Source organism: Hemiscyllium ocellatum, chromosome 24 (assembly GCF_020745735.1).
Source record: "Hemiscyllium ocellatum isolate sHemOce1 chromosome 24, sHemOce1.pat.X.cur, whole genome shotgun sequence".
NCBI lineage: Eukaryota > Metazoa > Chordata > Chondrichthyes > Orectolobiformes > Hemiscylliidae > Hemiscyllium > Hemiscyllium ocellatum.
This window is the reverse complement of record NC_083424.1, coordinates 57349404-57375371: the sequence shown is the minus strand read 5'-3', so window position 1 is coordinate 57375371 and position 25968 is coordinate 57349404. Positions and strand designations below refer to the sequence as shown.

The 25968-nt window shown below is 44.8% G+C and overlaps 1 protein-coding gene across 3 annotated transcripts in view; it reads left to right on the top strand.

The window, feature by feature from the left end:
• Positions 1-25968, top strand: part of LOC132827226 (breakpoint cluster region protein-like) — a 462558-nt gene that overhangs the window by 411831 nt on the left and 24759 nt on the right. For 2 of the 3 annotated variants that reach the window (XM_060843849.1, XM_060843847.1), the window contains 2 exons: positions 1616-1755; positions 11223-11357. In XM_060843849.1, the coding sequence (XP_060699832.1) occupies positions 1616-1755; positions 11223-11357 (275 nt within the window). Of the gene's footprint in view, positions 1-1615; positions 1756-11222; positions 11358-12500; positions 12581-25968 lie in introns of those variants that run through there. The other variant, XM_060843850.1, reaches the window with a different exon arrangement.

The window sequence follows — 25968 nt, the reverse complement described above, 5'->3', positions numbered from 1 at the left end:
TTGGTCCATTAGATCCTTGCTTCCTCCACCTTACGTATGCTGCCTTCTTCCTTTTGACGAGAAGCTCCTGTGTTCTTGTTATCTAAGGTTCCTTAAGCTTACCCTTTTTGCTTGTCTCAGAGGAACAAGTTTGCACATCACTCACAACTGCTCCTTAAGCAGTCTCCACGTGTCTTTTGTGCCCTTTCTGTGGAAAAATTGCTCCCAATCTGTACTTCCTAACTTTTGTCTGATAGCATCATAATTTCTTTCTCCCCAATTTAATATCTTCCCTTGGTAACTGCTCCTTTCCCTCTCCAAGGCTGTGGTAAATGTGAGGCAGTTTTGGTCACTGTCACCAAAGTGTTCTCCCACCGCGAGTTCGGACACCTGTCTTGGCTCATTGCTGAGCACCAAATCCAAAATGGCCTCTTCCCTCTTTAGCCTGTAAGGAAGCCCTACTGAACACACCTGACAAAAATGGCCCCGTCCAAGCCATCCGCACTAAGGAGGTTCCAGTTAATGTTGTGAAAGTTGAAGTCCCCCATTACAACAACCCTGCTACATCTGCAGTTTTCCAAAATCTGCCACCCTATGAGTTCTTCAATCTCCCTTCTGCTATTAGGAGGGCTGTAGAAAACCCCCAATGCGGTGACTGTTCCCTTGCTGTTCCTAACTCCCACCCATACTGACTCAGTAGACAAACCTTCCTCGACAACTTCATTTCTGTAGCTGTGATGAACTCTCAGATTCGCAATGCTTCACCCCCTCTTTTTCCACACTCCCTGTTCTTTTTAAAACGTTCTAAATCACATCTAGCAACCATTCCTGTCCCTGTGAAACCCACGTCTCTGTTATGGCCACATCATTGTCCCAAGTACTGATCCATGCTGTAAGTTCATCACTCTTATTTCTGACACTCCTTACGTTAAAGCAACACTTTAACCGATCCCTTTGTTTCATCACATGAAAAACCTTCCTGATAGATTCACTATATTCTGTCACTGTCCCATCCACAACTACTCCCTTCTCAGATATGTAGCTGTACTTCCCACCCCCTTGCCAAACCAGTTTAAAACCCCAAACCACATGAACAAAACTCCCACTCGGGACATTTGTGCCCCTCCAGTTCAGCTGCAACCCGTCCTTCATACAAGGGTCCCACCTTCCCCAGAAGAGCAAGTTATTAACACAGGGACGGGAAATCAGACTGTGACAGGAAGGGATAGAGAATATGAATCAGAAGAGTCAACCAACACATAAGATTAGAAATTACAAAGACAGCAATGGAATAAAACCAAAGGCATGTAACATTCAGATCGAAACAAACAAGAACTGCATAAGTATTTTCTCGTAGCTATTAGAGAAATATAGCTACAGGATGATATGGATTAGTATCTAAATATTGAATACCTAGTCTAAGCAAATCTAGCCTTCCCACAAATTTTGGGCAACAGTGGTGTGCAATGCAGAAAACATGACAGAAAGGAACTTTAGAAAGTATATATTTCATAGCGCTTTTTCTGAAAATTACATAAAAACAGCTCTTGTATTGGAGAAAATGTTGTGGAGTATATGTTATAGGTCTAAGAACTGAATACCATTCATGTTAAGACACTTTCTTTTTCCTTTACAGACGGGAAAGATCTAAGGTGCCTTACATAGTGCGACAATGTGTGGAAGAGATTGAGAGACGTGGAATGGAGGAAATTGGCATTTATCGAGTTTCGGGAGTTGCAACAGACATTCAGGCCCTTAAAGCTGCTTTTGATGTCAGTAAGTATCTTGGTATTGGTGTAGTATGTAATTAACGTCAAATAAGAATAGGTTCTGAATTAAATCAGAAATAAATAACACAAAGCAAATAGTTTCATGTTCTATGTAGGAATATAGGAACAGGAATAGACCAATCAGCTCCTTCAGCCTGTTTGTTCAGTTATATCATGGCTGATTTGTGGCCTACCTCCATATGTACCTGCCTTTAGCCCATATCCATTAATGAACTCACTTAACAAAAAAAACTATCCTCAACTCAATCAGCAGTTGCTGCCATTTTTTTGGTAGAGAGTTTCAAACATCTGCCACCCTTAGTGTGTAAAAGTGCTTCCTAACATTTCGCCCAGGTATCATTTTTGTAAACAAAAAAAACAACAAACTGCAGATGCTGGAAATCTGACACACAAATTGAAACTGCTGGAGAAATTCAGCAGGTCTGTCAGCATGTGTGGAGAGAAAGTAGTTTCTCCAGCAACTTGTTTTTGTATCATTATTGTAAACCTATGTTATACTCATTCCATGGGCAATATATTCTTCCTGAGGTGTGGTACCCAGATCTGCTCACAGTATGCCAACTGCAGCATAACTTCTTCATCTTTGTACTCCAGTCCTGTAGATGTAAAGGCTAGTATTCCATCAGTTTTCCTGACTATTTTCTGCATGTATTCATGTCATTTCAAAAATCTTTACGCCTGAACCCTAAGTCTCTTTGGACATCCGCTATTATTTATACTATCTGGATAACACTTTATACTTCAGTACAAAATGGATAATTTCACGCTTGCTTAAATTGAACTCTGTGTGTCATATGTGTCATATGTGTGTCTGTTCACTTAATCTATCAGTATCCTTTTATGCTATCTGCAATACCACCTTACTTTATGCCATCAGCAAGATTGGGTATATGATTTCCTATGCCATTTTATATAAATAATTAATGTGAATAATTGAGGCCCTAATATAGATCATTGTGGAACACCACTGGACATATCCTGTTAATTGGAGTACCTTTCCATTATCCCGACTTTCTGCCGCCTGCCACTTGATCACCAGACATGTTGGTAATTTGCCCTGAATTCTTGGGCTTCTAACAGTAATTAGATTAGATTCCCTACAGTGTGGAAACAGACGCTTTGGCCAACAACCAATCAGTCCACACTGACCCTCCGAAGAGTAACCCACCCAGACCCATTTCCCTCTGACTAATGCACCTAACACAATGGATAATTTAGCATGGCTAATTCACCTGACCTGCACATCTTTGGACTGTGGGAGGAAAACTGAGCACCTGGAGGAAACCCACGCAGACACGGGGAGAATGTCAGACAGTCACCCAAGGCTGGAATTGAACCTGTGAGGCAACAGTGCTAACCACTGAGCCACTGTGCCGTCCCATGTTAATGTGGGATTTTATAAAATCCCTTCTGGATGTCCAGATGAAAAACATCCATCGGTATTCCCCTGTCAACTACCTTAGTTCCCTCTTCAAAATATTCAATTCTGTTTGTAAGGCATATCCTACCAGTCACGATTCCATGCTGACTCTTCCTGATTAACTGAAAATTCTCAAGGATTACCCCACCTGTAATTATTGACTCCAACAGTTTCCCCATCACAAAAATTAGGATAATTAATCTGAATTCTGTGGTTAGTATCAAAGCAACTTCAAATGGACTGGACTATGATCTCTTGTGATTATGAAGTCAAGGAAGAGCTGAAAACCCCTGTTCAATAGCAAGCCATCTTTTGTGAATTATTTTCCAGACTGCAGGCACATTTTACGTATGTTTTTCCTTTGAAAAAATACACAAGAACTGAGACTAAAAAGCCAGTTTCCTTTCTACTGGAGGAATCAGGACAAAGAAACTTCAGTCAACCTACAAAACCAACATGGCTTTGTGTGTGGGAAATCATGTCTCCAAACTTGATTGAGTTTTTTGAAGATGTAACAAAGAAGATTGATGAGGGCAGAGCAGTAGATGTGATCTATATGGACTTCAGTAAGGCATTTGACAAGGTTCCCCATGGGAGATTGATTAGCAAGGTTAGATCTCATGGAAGACAGGGAGAACTAGCCACTTGGATACAGAACTGGCTCAAAGGGAGAAGACAGAGGGTGGTGGTGGGTTGTTTTTCAGACTGGAGATCTATGACCAGTGGAGTACCACAAGGATCAGTGCTGGGCCCTCAACTTTTTGTCATTTACATAAATGATTTGGATGCGAGTATAAGAGGTACAGTTAGTAAGTTTGCAGATGACAACAAAATTGGAGGTGTAGTGGATAACGAAGAGGGTTACCTCAGATTACAACAGGATCTGGACCAGATGGGCCAATGGGCTGAGAAATGGCAGATGGAGTTTAATTCAGATAAATGAGAGGTGCTGCATTTTGGGAAAGCAAATCTTAGCAGGACTTATACACTTAATGGTAAGGTCCTAGGAAGTGTTGCTGAACAAAGAGACCTTGGAGTGCAGGATCATAGCTCCTTGAAAGTGGAGTTGCAGGTAGATAGGATAGTGAAGAAGGCCTTTGGTATGCATTCCTTTATTGGTCAGAGTATTGAGTACAGGAGTTGGGAGGTCATGTTGCGGCTGTACGGGACATTGGTTAGGCCACTGTTGGAATATTGTGTGCAGTTCTGGTCTCCTTCCTATCGGAAAGATGTTGTGAAACTTGAAAGGACTCAGAAAAGATTTACAAGGATGTTGCCAGGGTTGGAGGATCTGAGCTATTGGGAGAGGCTGAACAGGCTGGGGCTGTTTTCCCTGGAGCATCGGAGGCTGAGGGGTGACGTTATAGAGGTTTACAAAATTATGAGGGGCATAGATAGGATAAATAGACAAAGTCTTTTCCGGGGTCGGAGAGTCCAGAACTAGAGGGCATAGGTTTAGGGTGAGAGGGGAAAGATATAAAAGAGACCTGAGGGGTAACTTTTTCACACAGAGGGTGGTACGTGTATGGAATGAGCTGCCAGAGGATGTGGTGGAGGCTGGTACAATTGCAGCATTTAAGAGGCATTTGGATGGGTATATGAATGGGAAGGGTTTGGAGAGATATGGGTTGGGATATCTGGTCAGCATGGATGCCATGGACCGAAGGGTCTGTTTCCCTGCTGTACATTCCTATGACTCTAAGTACAAATGTCAATGCTGCTGGAATTTCCATTACAATGCTTTCAGTGTTCAACTACCTGTTCTCTGTGAATGAAATAACTTCGCAGAGGATGGTATCCCGTCACCAAGTCACCCTTTATTTATACATGGTGAGTCCTTGACAGCAATCCAGCTTCCTCAGAGCCAATTGTCAGAGTGAACAGGGTGTCTGACACTCCTGTTCTTATTGGTCAGCCAGGACTTCCAGATTGGTGCTGTTTATCTAGACCAATCAGGAAACACAGTCTATGATGTCCACCTGGCTGGCAGTCATTACAATCACTGTATCCCCCACCATTTGAGTCCAAGGACATAGGCAGTTTTTTTTTGTGACTCCTCCTCCGTTGTTTTAATGTTGAGTCAGGTTTCTCCAACTTCGCTTCTGATACGGACAGCATATAAGGAACAGTATCTCACCTCTTGTGCCAGAAACATCTCAGAAGAAATTCATTCTCTTCTTCAGGCAGCAAAGGCAACATCGGCCATGAACATCTTAGATTCCAAAATATCTTCATTGTTTGATGGAACGGGAGAACCTACACTTGACAGAGAAGTTCCGGAGCAGTTGGAAAGGCTGTTGATGAACAGAGCACGTTTTGCTACTGCATCGTTAGAGAATTTGCAGCTTTCGTACAGTCCATGTGCTTGTTCAGGACTGTCACACTTATCCAAACTTTGTACACCACTGGACTGAACAATTGTCTACCATGTCTCGTACCCATGCAGGGCCATTTCCATGGTCTTTACACCAAACTTCATCCCCTGAAGTAAACTGTCTCTTTCGCTTCGCAAAATCTTGTGTCCGGCATTGGCATTCCTGATGCTATTTGACCCTCCAAACTATGTTTGTGAAGATCAGATTTAACCTGGTGCAACGTTTTCTCCCCATTAGCAACTCAGCTGGAGCTATCCCGTAATTGCATGAGGGGTCATCTGATAGTCAGTTAGGAACCAGGACAATTTGGTATCTAATGAAACTTTAGGCTGTTTCTTTAAACCTGCCTTAGAATTTTGGACAACTCTTTCTGCCAGACCATTGGTTGATGGACCGTGTGGACTATCCCTGTATATCACATGCCATTCAACTTTAGGAAATACCCAAATTTCCTGCTGGTAAACGATGGCTTATTATCAGTGACCAATGCTTCCAGGAGTCCATGTATGACAAAAGATGCACGCAGCTGAAAAATGTGTTGCTGGTTAAAGCACAGCAGGTAAGGCAGCATCCAAGGAACAGGAAATTCGACGTTTCGGGCCAGAGCCATTCATCAGGAATCACGCAGTTCTGTCATTGGCCCTGTGTTTGATGAATGAACTCCATTCACATCAGGCCACTTTGAGTGGGCATCCATAGTGACTAAGAACATTGTGTCTGTGAAAGGACCTGCATAGTCTATGTGTAACTGAATCCAGGCCACTCCCAAGAATGTGGAGGAGCTACTGTTGGTAATCATTGTCCTTGGTAGCACTCTGGGCACTGGGCACATACTCGAAAGCGAGTATGTCTGAATCCAATCCTGGCTGCCAGGCTGCCAGGTATAACTTTTCATCAACATCTCCATTTTGGAAACCTCTGGATTACCCTGGGGGATTTAGCCAGTATCTGATGGGGACCTTTGTTCAAGCCAGTCACTCTTGCTCCCTATAATAATACATTGTCCTCTACTGTGATCTGGTCTCTTTGGAAAGGAACACCATGCAGTGGCCGGGATTTGAACCCGGGCCTTCTGTGTGGCAGGTGAGAATTCTACTACTGTACCAACAAAGGATTTATGCCCAAAGCGTTGATTCTCCTGCTTCTCGGGCTGCTGACCTGCTGTGCTTTTCTAGCATCACACTTACCGACTCTGATCTCCAGCATCTGCAGTTCTCACTTTCTTCTCGTCTCTTTGGTCCCAAAAAGGTTTCATTCCTGATCATGACAGCCCTATGGTTTCCCCCATCACCATCAGCTGTTTCAGTTTTGCCAAGACCAGATTTTTCTATGTCCAGAGTCTGATATTGTCAACTGTGACTGGAAATGTGTCCAGAAAACCTTTCATAGTAAAGGCCTCAACCCACCAAATCACCACCTTGTACTGCTTATACATAAAATAACAACATTAAAAATATTGCTTAGTATTTCAAGGTGAGAGGTGAAAAGTTAAAGGGGGATACACGCAGCAAGTATTTTAGACAGAGTGTGATGGGTGTCTGGAATGTGTTGCCAGCAGAGGTAGTAGAGGCAGGCACGGTAGATTCATTTAAGATGCATCTGGACAGATGCATGAGTAAGTCGGGAGCAGAAGGATACAGATACCTAGGAATTGGGTGACACGTTTAGACAGTAGATTTGGATCAGCTCAGGCTTGGAGGGCCAGAGGACCTGTTCCTGGGCTGAAAATTGTCTTTGTTCTTTATTTGAGTAAATTCTTGTTATTTCACATGAAAGCCCGATGTGAAACAAGTGATTTCCCAGGAATATTACAATATGCTTTCTTAAATATGAAAGCAATCTTAGAATCTTTCACTTTGGAAAAACACTAAGTGAAAGCAATTTACCATGAATTAGCCAGTTAGTAGCTAGAAGGACTGGTCATAATCCAATTAAGGCAGGGGATATATGTTTAAAGCTGAAGTGCCTTCATGTGGCATTTCTGCTTGAAAGATGCTGCAACTGCAGACAGAGTGCACCTGCATTTTGAACAACTCTTTTCATCCATTTTTAAAACTTTCAAGTGAAAAAAAATACTCATAGCTGCCCACCTAAGGGAGGTTTCCACATAGTAACCTGTTGGCTATAGATGTAACCAGACAGGCATGAGGGCCTCAAAGTTTGTTTGAAACACTGGTACCATCTGCCACCAGGAGGTTAGCTCCACTCTTTGACATTGTGAGAGTAACCACAGTCTTTATTTTCTAGCCAGCATTTGGCAGTTCTGACAATTGACTACCCATTATTTAGAGGGAGGTTCGGTCTTTTTGTGGTGTAATGGTAGTGTCACTAACGCTAGAACGGCAGACATGGATTCAAATCCCACCAGCTCCAGAGGTGTGTAATAACATCTCTGAACAGTTTTATTAGAAAATAGGTTAATTTTGTTTAAAAATCAGAAGGAGCTTGCTCGGGCTATTGTAGTGCAGTGGTAGTGTCCCTACATCTAAGCCAGGAGGCCTGGATTCAAGCCCTTCCTCCTTCAGAAATGTGTAATAACATTTTTGAACAATTTGATTAGAAAATAACTGCAGACAGGTTGCTTGTCCCAACCTGATCTACCTTCAGGAAGTGTTCAAAGGCTAAGATAGTGCTTGTAAAACTAGCATGTAATGAACATTTTTATAGCCCACCCACCTCTGCGTTATCACAAAATCTGCTCTTGTGTGCAGATTGTGATGAATTGACACAAAGAAACTGGAAATTGGTTATTTATGCTGATGTTTGAGGCCCAGAGTCATTTCGCCAGCAGTGCAGTCAAATCAGCAGAAAGAAATCTGTATGTGTATGTTTTTTTTTGGAAATTAGGATATTGCCTACTTTAACTAACATTTTTTAAATGGCACAATAACATGTTCCTGTCCAATTCACTCTGTTTCCTTCATGCTTAGAGGTAATAAGGAAGAGCAGAAGGTACTGAATTTATTAGTCGTGGCTTTTGCATTGTGGAGAACAAGGTAGGAGGAGAAACTAGTTTCTCCCTGAACAGGCCAGGGAATTGCAGTATGCAATTAACCCTTTATGTATATTGTATTGAAGGCACATTGAATTAGTATTGCCTGCTCTTTTACATTTTTGTCAATGGTACATGCACTAGCAGGGTGTTGAATATCATAATATCACAAGAGCCCAATACCACCAAATGATTGAACAAGCAAGTGAATTGGAAGCCAACATTTCAGACAGCACTTGAAATGTTGATGAAAGCAGAGATGTTCTGTGTTGTGAACCCCAGCAATTCATAATATAAATGCTTTAGATGTGGCAACTAAATGTAAAATCTCCCAGGTCTGCAGTTGGCACAAAAATGGATGGGAGGATGAACCGTGAGGAGGATGTACAAATGCTTTATTGTCATTTAAACAAGTTGAGTGAGTAGACAAATGCGTGGTAGATGAGGTAGAATATGGACAAAGTGAAGTCATTCACTTTAACTGTAAAAATGGGAAGGTAGATTATTTATCTGAATAGTGAAAGACTAGGAAAACAGCAAGTAGAACAAGACTTGTACACAAGTTGCTGAAATTAAGCCTGAAGGGGATTAGCTGGTAAAGAACGCGATAGCATATTGGCCTTCATAGCAAGTGGTATCAAGTACAGGAGCAGGAATGTCTTGCTGCAATTTTACGGGGCCGTGATGAGACCACACTTGAGTATTGTGTGCAATTTTGGTCTCCTTATCTAAGGAAGGATGTTTTGGCTGTGGAGAGAATGAAGGTTTACCAAATTGATTCCAGGGATAGCTTGTGCCTTTGTTGTAATGCACCTAACCTATCCCTGAAGCATCTTCTCCTGTCCAGTATTTTGTTCCTGTCAGTCTTTGATTCTATCCTGGCTGTGTCATATCCCATCCCACTGAGTCATTACTGATAGAAAGAGATCTCTTGTCTCACTGCTACAGGAATGGTCTTGCTCAGTTTTCATTGTTCCTCTCCACTGTAAATCAAAATCTAATGATACGATATTCATTCTGATCCAAGTGCTCCCCTACAAACACTTCTTCCCTCTGGCCCACCTCCTTTCTCAGCACAAGATCGAGCAATCCCTCCTTCCCAGCTGGTCCATGAAGAAATTAATGAAGAAGATTCTTTTGCCACATTTTAGAAATTCTTCATACCTTTAACATTATTCCAACTGATATGAGAGTCATTAAAGTCTTCAAATATCAGTAGTCTATAATTCTTTCACTGCTAAAACTTCTTGATGATTTGCTCTTCTATCTCTCTTGCTTACTATATTGAGATCAATGGAATAACCTTGGTGGTCTGATCATACCCATTTGCTTTTTCATTCTAACCAAATGGATTCTTGTTACCTCGTAAGAATATCCTTCTTCCCAAAACAACTGCATTTTCCCAAATCGGTCCTGCCAAATCACTTCCCTTTTCTCTTTTCTGTCTTTTCTGAATATTTTATATCCTTGTATTTTAAGCATTTGATTCTTATAATCTCTAAGCCACATTTTATTATTGCATTATATTTCTGCATGACGCCTCATCAACCTTTCTCACCACACTTTGTGCATTTTCATACATGCATTCTAAACCTTTGTATTCATTACAGTCTTTCCATGTCTGCTTCTATTAAATATGGTGCTAATTTATCCTCTACACTTTAACACTTCCATTTTATGCATCTTATTTCTCTTTGGCAATTATATATACTGGTGCCCATTGTATTGCCAATATAGTTTGAACCCTCCCCAACCATAGTAACAGACCCCCTTGCAAGAACATTGATTACAATTCTTTGAGATGCAACTCATACTTTTTGAATAGGTGAATCTGAAGCCCCTCTCCTGAACCATGCTTCAAAACCTCCTTGATCCTCCTGTCTTCCCATTCCTGTTTTTGCTAGTACGCGTGTGACATAAAAGGTAATCCCATCTATTATTACTTTTGAGATTCTAGTTTTTTAGCTTTCTCCCTAACTCCTGAAATTTGATCAAAGAATTTCAATGCCTTCTCTATGGCATTGGTTTCAATGTGTGGCAATATTGTGTCTCTCTTTTTCCTGACTGCAGCATCAGAAAGGCAACATACTATATGATGCAGGTGGTGATAAGTCATCCAGAGACCCACACTAAGGTTCTGAGGACATAGCTTCAAATCCTACCAAAACACCTAGTGAAGTTTGAAATCAGTTGATAAATCTGAAATGTAAAGATATTCTTAGTAATGGTGATCATGACAACGATAATCGATTGTTGAAAAACCATTTGATTTTTAGGGAAAGAAATCTGTCATCGCTCTGGACTGGTCTACGTGCATCTCCAGACCAACAGCAATAATGATTCTTCCCTCTGGTAAAGACTAGCAAGCCATTCTGAAGAGTAGATAGGGATGGGCAGGTGGCTTTGCCAAATGTCACCCAAGTCCCATGAAAGAATAGAGGGAAACAAAGCTCTCAATGACTGCTACAGAAATGCATTTCTGACCCTGTCAAAGGGATCTCATATAATCAGTGCATTATGCTTGCATCTGTGTTTGCCTCATTTATTTAGATGATCTATGTTCAATTCGTGTATTTGTGTTCAAATTATTTATCCATGTACAGTTTGTTTATCCATGTTTCAGTTCATTTACCTGTGCATACCTGAAAATGTAATTCTTGTTACAGATAATAAAGATGTCTCTGTGATGATGAGTGAAATGGATGTTAATGCTATTGCGGGAACTTTGAAACTTTATTTCCGTGAGTTGCCTGAACCCCTCTTCACAGATGAGTTATACCCTAATTTTGCTGAAGGAATTGGTAAGTCACAGTTAGAATGTTTCCTGAATGTCTTGGAAAAGCTGATCTTTTTAAAAAAATATTGTTGATCTTATTGGCTTTGCACTAGAAATGAATCTGAAACTCTTCTTTCTGTTTGGTAGATTGTCTTTGAATATCCTGTACATTGTATCCTACCTAAGAGGGAGATAACACAACCTGATCCCTGAAAACAACTCAGGTCGTTTGAGAACTGACCAACAGCTGTTAACGTAGCTCCTTTTCACAATTCTATGCTATTCTGATTCTCACGCAACGCCTCACAATAGCACTCTTCCCCTGTCATGTATGAATAAGTGAGGACTATATTCACTGAAGTTCAGATGAATGAGGGGGGAATGCATAGAAATCTATAAAATTCTATCTGGACTAGACAGGGTAAATGCATGAAGGATGTTCCCAATGATCAGAGAATCCAAAACTGGGAGTTACAGTTTAAGGGTGCAGGGTCAGCCATTTCGGACTGAGATGAGTAATGTGGTGAGCCTGTGGAATTCTCTGCCACAAAAAGTAGTTGAAGCCAAAACATTGAATGTTGTCAAGAAGTTGGATATAGTTCTTAAGGCTAAAGGAATCAAAGAGTATAGTGAAAAAGCAGGAACAAGGTGTAGGGTAGACAATCCTTTATCCGAAACCCCGATATCCAAAAAGCTCCAAAGGTGGAAGGTTTTTTGTGAAGGCTGTTTGGCGTGCAAGCAGTTAACCTAAGTCGACACCCACTCGATGCATGTCACTCAGATGTGACGGAGTGGGGAGCATGGCCCAGCAGTAGCAGGCCTCAATTCTGTCTCAAGGCTCGTTTTCCTCTAGTTAGATTTCTTAAAAATCTCACAATCAAACTGTCACTTATTCTAAAAGTCCAAAAATTCTGAAAACCAGCTGGTCCTGAGCATTTTGGAAAAAGGATTGTGCACCTGTACTGAGTTGGATAATCAGTCATTTCAGATTCTGGAAATCTTAAATAACTACAGAAAATTGTGGAAATACTCTGCAGATCAGGCAGCATCTTTGAAGAGAGAAATAGTTAAAAAGTAAAGATTGATGAACTTGCATTTCTGTAATATATCAATTGATACATAATGTTTGCTGTGCATAAATATACTAACTTAAACTTTGCAAAACCAGGTTATAGTCCAACAGGATTATTTGGAAGCACCAGCTTTTGGAATGCCACTTCTTCATCTGATGGTTGTCTATAATTAAGTATTGAAAATGTGTTGCTGGAAAAGCGCAGCAAGTCAGACAGCATCCAAGGAGCAGGAGAATCGACATTTCGGGCATGACCCCTTCTTCAGGAATCTTATCGACATTTTGGGCATGAAATATAATATTCAGAAATATAATATTCTATTAGATGCAGTTCAATAATTAAGTATTGAACTGTATCTAATAGAATATTATGTTTGGAAAATATAAATGTGTTACACATCTCACTGATTTGACCAATATATAACACATTAAAAGTCGCTTGATGGAACAGAACCTGAGTATTGCTGACAAAAGACTTGTTTTGTTGAAGCTTTTCATCTCGCACTCATTAGGACAACTCACAAGAAATACTGATGTATAGGGAAAGCATGCAGTATGAGAAGAGAGTGCTGATTGGTTGGTTGGCAAATGAACTCTGGTCAGTTGAGGTATTGGCATGACGAATGCACCATTAGATGATGTCTGACAGAAGTGCCAAACTTGTTTAAATTTTGAACCAAACAGGTTGACTCTTGTCAAGCGCTGAGAAATAAATTTGTAAATGGCTGTCACCTGTTAAATTGAAATAGGTGCCATGCACGTGTGTTCTTAATGCATATTAATAAATCTAATTTCTAGTACATGCAAATGCACCACATTCTGAACCTAGCTGACAGTCTTCAACTATTTGTCAAGGTAATTTTGAGCACACTCAGGACTATTGAGCAAATAATGTCTGGTTGCTGAATCACATCTAATGTTGGTTACTGTATTGCTGGTTATGTATTGTTAATGCCTTGCTTGTTCAAACAGTCAAAGGGAAATGCATTCCTGATGAAAAGCTTATGCTTGAAATGTCAATTCTCCTGCTCCTCAGATGCAGCCTGACTGGCTGTGCTTTTCCAGCACCACATGTTTTGACTCTGATCTCCAGCATCTACAGTCCTCACTTTCTCCAAAGGGAAATGATGTTTGATATGTTTCGCCAGTCATTGGGATGTACAGTATTCAATCCTTGCACTACATTATGTATTTGTGTGATGGGCAGAACATCTTTTTGGCTTATTGGCAACTTCCTTTTAGGTTGAAAATGTGTTGCTGGTTAAAGCGCAGCAGGTTAGGCAGCATCCAAGGAACAGGAAATTCGACGTTTCGGGCCAGAGCCCTTCATCAGGAATGAGGAGAGTGTGCCAGGCAGGCTAAGATAAAAGGTAGGGAGGAGGGACTAGGGGGAGGGGCGATGGGGATGTGATAGGTGGAAGGAGGTCAAGGTGAGGGTGATAGGCCGGAGTGGGGTGGGGGCGGAGAGGTCAGGAAGAAGATTGCAGGTTAGGAGGGCGGTGCTGAGTTGAGGGAACTGACAGAGACAAGGTGGGGGGAGGGGAAATGAGGAAACTGGAGAAATCTGAGTTCATTCCTTGTGGTTGGAGGGTTCCCAGGCGGAAGAGGAGGCACTCCTCCTCCAGCCGTCGTGTTGTTATGTTCTGCCGATGGAGGAGTCCAAGGACCTGCATGTCCTCAGTGGAGTGGGAGGGAGAGTTAAAGTGTTGAGCCACGGGGTGGTTGGGTTGGTTGGTTCGGGCGGCCCGGAGGTGTTCTCTGAAGCGTTCCGCAAGTAAGCAGCCCGTCTCCCCAATATAGAGGAGGCCACATCGGGTGCAGCGGATGCAATAGATGATGTGTGTGGAGGTGCAGGTGAACTTGTGGCGGATATGGAAGGATCCCTTGGGGCCTTGGAGGGAAGTGAGGGAGGGGGTGTGGGCACAAGTTTTACATTTCTTGCGGTTGCAGGGGAAGGTGCCGGGAGTGGAGGTTGGGTTGGTGGGGGGGTGTGGACCTGATGAGGGAGTCACGAAGGGAGTGGTCTTTGCGGAACGCTGATAGGGGAGGGGAGGGAAATATATCCCTGGTGGTGGGGTCCGTTTGGAGGTGGCGGAAATGACGGCGGATGATATGTTGTATGCGGAGGTTGGTGGGGTGGTAGGTGAGAACCAGTGGGGTTCTGTCTTGGTGGCGGTTGGAGGAGCGAGGCTCAAGGGCGGAGTAGGAAATGGAGGAGATGCGGTGGAGGGCATCGTCGATCACGTCTGGGGGGAATCTGTGGTCCTTGAAGAAGGAGGCCATCTGGGCTGTACGGTGTTGGAACTGGTCCTCCTGGGAGCAGATGCGGCGGAGACGAAGGAATTGGGAATATAGGATGGAGATTTTACAGGGGGCAGGGTGGGAGGAGGTGTAGTCCAGGTAGCTGTGGGAGTCAGTCGGTTTATAGTAGATGTCTGTGTTGAGTTGGTCGCCCGAGATAGAGATGGAAAGGTCTAGGAAGGGGAGGGAGGAGTCTGAGACAGTCCAGGTGAATTTGAGGTCGGGATGAAAGGTGTTAGTAAAGTTGATGAACTGTTCAACCTCCTCGTGGGAGCACGAGGCAGCGCCGATACAGTCATCGATGTAGCGGAGGAAAAGGTGGGGGGTGGTGCCAGTGTAGTTGCGGAAGATGGACTGTTCCACATATCCTACGAAGAGACAGGCATAGCTGGGGCCCATGCGGGTGCCCATGGCAACTCCTTTAGTTTGGAGGAAGTGGGAGGATTGAAAAGAGAAGTTATTCAGGGTGAGGACCAGTTCAGTCAGTCGAAGGAGGGTGTCAGTGGAAGGGTACTGGTTGGTGCGGCGGGAAAGGAAGAAGCGGAGGGCTTTGAGTCCTTCGTGATGGGGGATGGAGGTGTACAGGGACTGGATGTCCATCGTGAAGATAAGGCGTTGGGGACCGGGGAAGCGAAAATCCTGGAGGAGGTGGAGGGCGTGGGTGGTGTCCCGAACGTAGGTGGGGAGTTCTTGGACTAAAGGGGACAGAACCGTGTCGAGGTATGCGGAGATGAGTTCAGTGGGGCAGGAGCAGGCTGAGACAATGGGTCAGCCGGGGCAGGCAGGTTTGTGGATTTTGGGCAGGAGGTAGAAACGGGCGGTGCGGGGTTGTGGGACTATGAGGTTGGGGGCGGTGGATGGGAGATCCCCTGAGGTGATGAGGTTATGGATGGTCTGGGAGATGATGGTTTGGTGGTGGGAGGTGGGGTCATGGTTAAGGGGGCGATAAGAGGAGGCGTCCGCGAGCTGGCGTTTGGCCTCAGCGGTATAAAGGTCAGTGCGACAAACTACTACCGCGCCTCCCTTGTCTGCCGGTTTGATGGTAAGGTTGGGATTGGAGCGGAGGGAGTGGAGGGCTGCACGTTCTGAGGGTGAGAGGTTGGAATGGTTGAGAGGGGTGTCGGTTAATGCCGCCTTCGCCTCCGTGCCTACTTTCACAACCAAGACTCCCGCCCACCCTCTGACGACCCCTTCTCCCGCCTCCAACACACCCCATCCACCTGGACACCCCGTGCTGGCCTCTTACCCGCCCTCGATCTATTTATAGCCAACTGCCGCCGCAACATTAACCGACTCAACCTATCCACCCCTCTCACCCACTCCAACCTCTCACCCTCAGAACGTGCAGTCCTCCACTCCCTCCGCTGCAATCCCAACCTCACCATCAAACCGGCAGACAAGGGAGGTGCGGTGGTAGTTTGGCGCACTGACCTTTATACCGCTGAGGCCAAACGCCAGCTCGCGGATGCCTCCTCTTATCGCCCCCTTAACCATGACCCCACCTCCCACCACCAAACCATCATCTCCCAGATCATCCATAGCATCATCACCTCAGGGGATCTCCCATCCACCGCCTCCAACCTCATAGTCCCACAACCCCGCACCGCCCGTTTTTACCTCCTGCCCAAAATCCACAAACCTGACTGCCCCAGCCGACCCATTGTCTCAGCCTGCTCCTGCCCCACCGAACTCATCTCCGCATACCTCGACACGGTTCTGTCCCCTTTAGTCCAAGAACTCCCCACCTACGTTCGGGACGCCACCCACGCCCTCCACCTCCTCCAGGATTTTCGCTTCCCCGGTCCCCAACGCCTTATCTTCACGATGGACATCCAGTCCCTGTACACCTCCATCCCCCATCACGAAGGACTCAAAGCCCTCCGCTTCTTCCTTTCCCGCCGCATCAACCAGTACCCTTCCACTGACACCCTCCTTCGACTGACTGAACTGGTCCTCACCCTGAATAACTTCTCTTTTCAATCCTCCCACTTCCTCCAAACTAAAGGAGTTGCCATGGGCACCCGCATGGGCCCCAGCTATGCCTGTCTCTTCGTAGGATATGTGGAACAGTCCATCTTCCGCAACTACACTGGCACCACCCCCCACCTTTTCCTCCGCTACATCGATGACTGTATCAGCGCTGCCTCGTGCTCCCACGAGGAGGTTGAACAGTTCATCAACTTTACTAACACCTTCCATCCCGACCTCAAGTTCACCTGGACTGTCTCAGACTCCTTCCTAGACCTTTCCATCTCCATCTCGGGCGACCGACTCAACACAGACATCTACTATAAACCGACTGACTCCCACAGCTACCTGGACTACACCTCCTCCCACCCTGCCCCATGTAAAAACTCCATCCCATATTCCCAATTCCTTCGTCTCCGCCGCATCTGCTCCCAGGAGGACCAATTCCAACACCGTACAGCCCAGATGGCCTCCTTCTTCAAGGACCGCAGATTCCCCCCAGACGTGATCGACGATGCCCTCCACCGCATCTCCTCCACTTCCTGCTCCTCTACCCTTGAGCCCCGCTCCTCCAACCGCCACCCAGACAGAACCCCACTGGTTCTCACCTACCACCCCACCAACCTCCGTATACAACGTATCATCCGCCGTCATTTCCGCCACCTCCAAACGGACCCCACCACCAGGGATATATTTCCCTCCCCTCCCCTATCAGCGTTCCGCAAAGACCACTCCCTTCGTGACTCCTTCATCAGGTCCACACCCCCCCCACCAACCCAACCTCCACCCCCGGCACCTTCCCCTGCAACCGCAGGAAATGTAAAACTTGCGCCCACACCTCCTCCCTCACTTCCCTCCAAGGCCCCAAGGGATCCTTTCATATCCGCCACAAGTTCACCTGCACCTCCACACACATCATCTATTGCATCCGCTGCACCCGATGTGGCCTCCTCTATATTGGGGAGACGGGCTGCTTACTTGCGGAACGCTTCAGAGAACACCTCTGGGACGCCCAGACCAACCAACCCAACCACCCCGTGGCTCAACACTTTAACTCTCCCTCCCACTCCACTGAGGACATGCAGGTCCTTGGACTCCTCCATCGGCAGAACATAACAACACGACGGCTGGAGGAGGAGTGCCTCCTCTTCCGCCTGGGAACCCTCCAACCACAAGGGATGAACTCAGATTTCTCCAGTTTCCTCATTTCCCCTCCCCCCACCTTGTCTCTGTCGGTTCCCTCAACTCAGCACCGCCCTCCTAACCTGCAATCTTCTTCCTGACCTCTCCGCCCCCACCCCACTCCGGCCTATCACCCTCACCTTGACCTCCTTCCACCTATCACATCCCCATCGCCCCTCCCCCAAGTCCCTCCTCCCTACCTTTTATCTTAGCCTGACTGGCACACTCTCCTCATTCCTGATGAAGGGCTCTGGCCCGAAACGTTGAATTTCCTGTTCCTTGGATGCTGCCTGACCTGCTGCGCTTTAACCAGCAACACATTTTCAACTGTGATCTCCAGCATCTGCAGACCTCACTTTTTACTCGAAAACTTCCTTTTAGGAGCAAACATAACTCCTGTTGCAACAGCGTAGGTTGAAACATGAAATTTCAGCTATTGCTCAAAAGTTTGAAATTGCTTATGCTTCCAGGGCAATGTAAGGTAACTAGGCACTGTTCAGGAGCACTTCCTTTGGCTTTTTCATGAATATCTGCAACACCTGATTAGACATATGGAGCACTGGAGGTGCCATGGCCTCAGTTTAGAGTATCCATGATGCTGAAAATGTTGTGGACAGCACCTTGGCAAGCTGCCTGCACCACAGATAGGGATTACACAGACAGAAACGTGACCACCAGAAAACTATAAATGTGGACAGGCAGTACACGGGACAACAACAACAACAGCAGCAGCAACCACATTAGTGGCACCACGATTGGCACTGTTATACAGCAGGGAGAGTCACAATAACACGGGACTCTGTAGTTCCTATCACAGACATTTCTGAGACTCTAGAATGGTGTTTTACCTCCCTGTTGCAAGGGTAAAGGATATCGCTGAGCAGGCACAGTATATACTGAAAGGTAGAATGAGTAGCCAGTGGTTGTGGTCCATATTGTACTGACAACATAGGCAGAGTGAGAGGTGACGTCCTACAAAGGAAATTTAGAGAGTTAGATATAAAGTTACAAAGCAGGGCCTTGAGGGATGTAATCTCAGAAATAGACCCTGTTCCGCTTGCTCGTGAGGCCAGAAATACCAAGATAATGTGTGGCCAAGCAGCTGGTCATGATGTTGAAGTACCACTGTGGGACTGGGATGGACAAGATAGAAGTCACACAACACCAGTTTATAGTCCAACAGGTTTATTTGCAATCACAAGCTTTTGGAGCAGTGCTCCTTCATCAAGTGCCATCTTAAAACATAGAAAATAAAGGCAGAAAAATGAAGAAATAAAGAAAGTGTTCATCTCTACAGTTCTTCTTGTGAAGTGCTTCACCATGTGGCCAGGCACAAGTCCCTTTTGCAGTGTCACCGCCACTTGAACATAAGTACCACTCTCCACAATATCTCCTCTCCATCGATGCCCTTGCCGTTATAAATTCTCACTGGATTTGCCAATACAGACGTCACCAGTGACCCAATTTTACTCCACTGCCATCATGAGTCAGCTTCGAGCCCACCCCTCCAATTGGCTACAGTTAATGCTAAATAAAAACTTAAAGAACTGTGAATGCTGTAAATCAGAAACAAAAACGGACATTGCTGTTAAAGCTCAGCAGGTCTGGCAGCATCTGTGAAGACAAACCAGAGTTACTGTTTCACGTCTGTTAACCCTTCCTCAGAACTCTGGGGAAAGAAAAAGTGGACCGAACAGACAAGCCCTGGGCTCAGACGTGCTAGTCAACCATCATCTCACTGGGAAATCTGGACATACATAGAACAGTACAGCCCAGCGCAGGCCCTTCTGCCAACCTTTTATCCTATTCTAAGATCAAACTAACCAACATACCCGTCATTGTAGTATCTTCCATGAACCTGTCCAAGAGTCGCTTAAATGTCCCTAATGTATCTTACTCTACTATTACTGCTGCCAGTGCATTCCATGCACCCACCAGTCTCCTTGTAAAGAAGCTACCTCTGACATCTTCCCTAAACCTTCCTCCAGTTACCTTAACATTATGCTCCATCATAATAACCAGGTCTGCCCAATGAATAATGTCACATTATTCATGGCTTCTGACGTGCTGTTGCAGCCACCATGTTTATGTGGCAAGTCCAGTTGAGTTTCTAATCAATGATAACCCCCAGGATATTGATAGTGGGAGATTCAGTGATGGTAACACCATTGACTGTCAAGGAGCAGTGGTTAGATTGTTTCTTATTTGTGATGGTCATAGCCTGGAATTTATGTGGTGCGAATGTTACTTGCCACTTGCCAGCCCAAGCTTGGATATTGTCCAGATCTTGTTGCATTTGGACATGACCTGCTTCAGTATCTAAAGAGTCTTGAATGTGCTGAACATTGTGCAATCATCAGCGAACATCCCCACTTCTGATCTTATGATGGAGGAAAGGTCATTGATGAAGCAGCTGAAGATGGTTGGGCCTAGGACATTACCCTGAGGGACTCCTGCAGAAATATCCTGGAGCTGAAATGTCTGATCTCCGACAGCCATGACCATCTTTCTATGTGTCATGTATGACTCTAACCACCGGAGATTATGTCTCCGGATTCCCATTGATTCCAGTTTTGCCACGGCTCTTTGATGCCACACACAGTCGAATGTAGCCTGGATGTCAAGAGCTGTCACTCTCACCTCCCCTCTGGAATTCATACCTTCTGTCCAAATTTGAACCAAGGTTGTAATGAGGTCTGGAGCGGATTGGTCCTGGTGGAACCCAAACTGGTGGTCACTGAGCAGATACTGCTTGATAGCACTGTTGATGACATCCTCCATCACTTTACTGGTGATCAAAAGTAAACTGATGGGGCGATAATTGGCCAGGTTGGATTTGTCCTGCTTTTTATGTACATGACGTACTTGTGCAATTTTCCACATTGTTGGTAAAATGCAAGTGTTGTAATTGTACTGGAACTGCTTGCCATATGGCGTGGCAAGCTTTGGAGCACTTTGCAATAGTATTCACCAAGGTGAAGAATACCGATCATACTGAGATTAGGAAAGGCTATGTTATTCTTCTGGGGTATATCGATATTAAGGAGGAGGTGTTGGATGTCTTGAAAAACATAAAGGTAGATGGGTCCCAGGGGCTGATGGGATTACCCTGGATACTGAAGGAGGGAAGGAAGGAGATTGATTTGATTTGATTAGATTCCCTACAGTGTGGAAACAGGCCCTTTGGCCCAACCAGTCCACACCAACCCTCTGAAGAGCAACCCACCCAGACCCATCTCCCTCTAACTAATGCACCTAACACTATGGGCAAAATAGGATGGCCAACTCACCTAACTTGCACATCTTTGGACTGTGGGTGGAAACTGGAGCACCCGGAGGAAACCCACACAGACACGGGGAGAACGTGCAAACTCCACAAAAGGCAGTCACCGAGGCTGGAATCAAACCTGGGACCCTGGCGCTGTGAGACAGCAGTGCTAACCACTGAGCCACCATGCCATCCGTGGTAATGGAGAACTGCCTTTTTGAATCGCTATAGTTGGGGATATTCCAGGTTTTGAGCCAATGACACTGAAAGAATGGTCTGGGCAACCGACACCAAATTTGAAGGAGTTGAGTAAAGTAATTTTGACAAGTGGATGTGAGCATCAAGAGCTGAACACTACGAATAGTAATCTGAGAGAGATTGGATTATGTTTCCTGAGGTGTTGCCTTTGACTTAGGGAGCTCAGGTCCTGTGTGCAGCAGGTCTGATCTGGTGGTGAGGTAGGGTCCCTATGTCCAATTCCTAACTATACTGGCGTAACAACTTTTGGCCAGCAGAAAATCCAGGCAATTATTCTCTTAAAGCAAGTTTAAAAGCTCACTACCTTCTTTAAGAACTCATGTTTAGGACCAAAGAGTTGCAACTTCTAGACAGTGGCTGAAAATTATGAACTGAACCAAAAAACCACATCTTTTTTCTACCACCCTCATAAATTAAAAAGTAAGAGAACGTCATGGAAGTGTACAGCACAGAAACCCTTTGTTCCAACTCGTCCATGCTGACCAGATATCCTAAATAAGTCCCATTTCTCAGCATTTGGCCTATATCTCTTTAAGCCCTTCTTATTTATAAAACCATCCAAATGTTTTTTAAATGTTGTAATTGTAACTAGCCACCACCACTTCCCCTGGCAGCTCGTTCCATACATACACCACCCTCTGCATGAAAAAGCTGCCCCTTAGGTCCCTTTTAGATCTTTGCCCTCTCACCGTAAACCTATGCCCTCTAGTTTTGGACTTTCCCACTCCAGGGAAAAAACTTTGTCTATTTACCCTATCCCATGCCCCTCATGATTTCATAAACCTCTATAATTTCACCTTTCAGCTTCCGAAGCTTCAAGAAAAATAGCCCCAGTCTACTCAGCCTTTCCCTCTAGCTGAAACCCTCAAATCTGAGCAACATCCTTGTAAGTCTTTTCTGAACCCTTTCAAGTTTCACACATCCTTCCTATGGCATGCAGTCCAGAATTGCACATAGTATTCCAATAGTGGTCTAAACAGTGCCCTGTACAGCCACAACATGACCTCCCAACTCCTATACTCAATGCACTGACCAATAAAGGCAAGCATACAAACTGGCCTTCATCACTATCCCATCTACCAGTGACTCCACTTTCAAAGAACTATCAACCTGCATACGAAGGTCTCTTTGTACAGTAACACTCCCCAGGACCTGACCATTAAGTGTAGAAGTCCTGCCCTGATTTGCCTTTCCAAAATGCAGCATCTCACATTTATCTAAATTAAACTCCATTTGCCACTCGTCGGCCCATTGGCCCATCTGATTAAGATCCTGTTGTACTGTGAGGTAACTTTCTTCGCTGACCACTACACCTCCAAGTTTGGTGTCACCTGCAAACTTACTAACTATGCCTCTTATGTTTGCATCCAAATCATCTATATAAATCACAAAAAGCAGTGGCCCTCGCGCTTATCCTTGTGGCACAACACTGGTCACGGGTCTCCAGTCTGAAAAGCAACCCTCCACCACCACCCTCTGTCTTCTACTTTCGAGCCAGTTCTGTATCTAAATAGCTAGTTCTCCCTCTGTTCCATGTATCTAACTTGCTAACTGGTCTACATCAAAACGTGTGTCACTGGAAAAGCACAGCAGGACAGACAGTATCCGAGGAGCAGCACAATTGACATTTTGGGCATAAGACCTTTGTGAGGAATGTTGGGATTGTGGGGAGGATGAAGGGGGCTGAGAGATAAATAGGAGGGTTGGGGTGAGGCAGCTGGGAAGGCAATAGTTACGTGCATGTGGGGAGTGATGGTGATAGGTAGGAGTGGATAGATTGGAAGGAAGATGGACAGGTAGGACAGTTCAAGAGGGCGGTGCAGAATTGGAGGGTTGAATTTGGGATCAGGTGGGGGGAGGGGAAATGAGGCAACTGGTAAACTCACGTAGTTGGAAGGTCCCAAAGCAGAAGAAGAGGCATTTTTCTTCTAGGCGTTGGGTGGCTTGGGTTTGGTGGTGGATGACACCCAGGACTTGTATGTCCTTGGTGGAGTGGGAGGGCGAGTCAGTCACAGGGCGGTGGGGTTGTTTGGTGCTTGTGGCCTAAAGATGTTCCCAGAAACATTCTGAGAGTTGGTCTCCTGTCTCCCCAATATAGAGGAGACCACATCAAGAGCAACGGACACAGTGGATGTTTGGATGTGTAGAAAAATCTCTGCCGAATGTAGAAGGATCCTTTTGGGTTTTGGAGGAGGTGAGGAGAAAGATGTGGGTTCACGTTTTGCATCTCTTACGGTGGCAAGGGAAAGTGCCAAAAGTGGAGGATGGGCTGGTGGTGGGCGTGGAGCTAACAAGAGAGTCACAGAGGGAATGGTCTCTGTGGAATGTGGATAGAGTTGGGGAGGGAAACATATCTGTGGTGGCAGGGTCTGATTGTAGGAGGCGGAGGATGAGATTAGTGGAATGGAAAGTGAGGACTGGTGGGGGTAGGGCTGGGTTCAAGGGCAGAGGTGTGGAAGTGGACGAGATGTGCTGAAGGGCATGTTGATCACGTGGGAAGGGAAATTACAGTCGTTGAAATATGAGGACATCTGGAGTGGAGTTGTTCCTCCTGGGAGCAGATACCATGGAGGGAGATGAATTGGGAGTAAGGGATAGCATTTTTACAGGAGGGGGTGTGGGAAAAGGTGTAGTTCAGGTGGGAGTCTGGTTTGAAGTAGATGTCTGTAACCAGTCTGCCATGAGGAACTTTGTCGAACGCCTTTCTAAAGTCCATATAGATCACGTCCATCGCTGTGCCCTCATCAGTCCTCTGTCAATCATGTTTGTGAGGCAGAAGGAGAAAGATAAACAAGTCTCCAGGGGAAAGAGTAAATAGCTGGAATGTCCCAGGATCTCCTCCTGAGATCAGAAAGTATTGAGGATGGTGGTTTTTGTGTAAACAGAAGATAAACGCTTTTTCTTAAAATGAGGAAACCAAACCTGTAACTAACCCAATGTGTGCGGGGTACTCTGTTATAGATCAGGCTAGACCTGCCAAAATATGTTTTGAAGGTAGCCTAGATCCTAACTTTATCTTATTTTAAAGGTAAATGTTAGATGCAATTTCTAGATCTAATTCGCTTGGTCAAACTACACAATTAATTCAAACACTACAGTTAAAATATAACAAAAGGAAAAAGAACTTGAAATAACTTAACTCTACTGGAAAACTTAACAGAATAATAGATACAGTAACTATTACTAATTAACTCTATTAATATAGTAACATCCCATAAACACACCCTTAGCATAAAGGTAAATTCAAAAAAACAGACTGCCACAGTTCTCCCAATCCAAGAAGACAAAACATCAAAAGACAGTTCTGAGAGAAAGTGTAGTAGCCAGGAGAGAATCATTGCCTTCCAACCCTGCTGAAATCCCAGCAACAATTGCTAAAAGCTAACTAAAAGCCTGGATCTGTGAAAGCTTGACTACACCCACTCAGGCTGCTTCTATTGTTCCAGCCTTTTAAAGAAACCCCCAAGGCCTCTCAATTATTTATCTTTCCATAGACTGTTTGGCACTTGTCCACCGATCTCTCTAAAAGAAATCAGGTCAAAACACACCTCTTGAAGCCACAACATCATCACAACTCAAAATTCTTTGCTAGAAAGGATTCAGTTTCCCTCCAAGAAGTTCATTGACAGCCACAGTGTTGGTAAATTTTGATGCATGGAGAGGTCAATTTAGGATATTTTAATGTTATATCTTACTTAGTTAATTCATACTACGAACAGGGCATTGTTTGCTAATTAGATTACTTACAGTGTGGAAACAGGCCCTTCGGCCCAACAAGTCCACACCGACCCGCCGAAGCGCAACCCACCCATACCCCTACATTTACCCGTAACCTAACACTACGGGCAATTTAGCTTGGCCAATTCACCTGACCCACACATCTTTGTGACTGTGGGAGGAAACCGGAGCACCCGGAGGAAACCCACACAGACACGGGGAGAACGTGCAAACTCCACACAGTCAGTCGCCTGAGTCGGGAATTGAACCCGGATCTCTGGTGCTGTGAGGCAGCAGTGCTAACCACTGTGCCACCGTGCCGCCCAAAATCTCTTTCATTGAGTTCAGAAATGCGGTTTTCAGCAGTTAGATGCCGTAATGAACAAAATTGTCAATTTGCTTCTAGAAGCCATTTTGTTATGTTATTTTATGTTACTTGCATCAAGAAGCCATACTGTAGTTAGTAAAAGCATGCACTAAATGGTTGCTCCTGACAAAAGCCTAAATCCAGATTTTAGATCCTCACATCTTGCTTCTATTGTACAAAGTCCAATGGGAGTGTGACTTGTTATCTCAATTAGTGATAGTTAGTAAATTAGCTGTAAACAGAATGAATTTACTCCTGGGTATGTCTTGGCTGAAGTGTAACTTACAGCGTCAGCTATAATCACAGAAATTCCAAGTGAGGCAAAGGAAACAGCAGTTGCAGAAATAGGTTCCCCTTAACTTTTCAATGTGTGTAGTGAGCAGAACAAAATCTAAACAATATCCATCACCAGCGTTCCATGGTACAGTCACAGATGTTAGGATAACAAACTCCATTTAAGAATTCAAAAGATGTATTTGACATGTCTTTGTTAATTCAGGCTC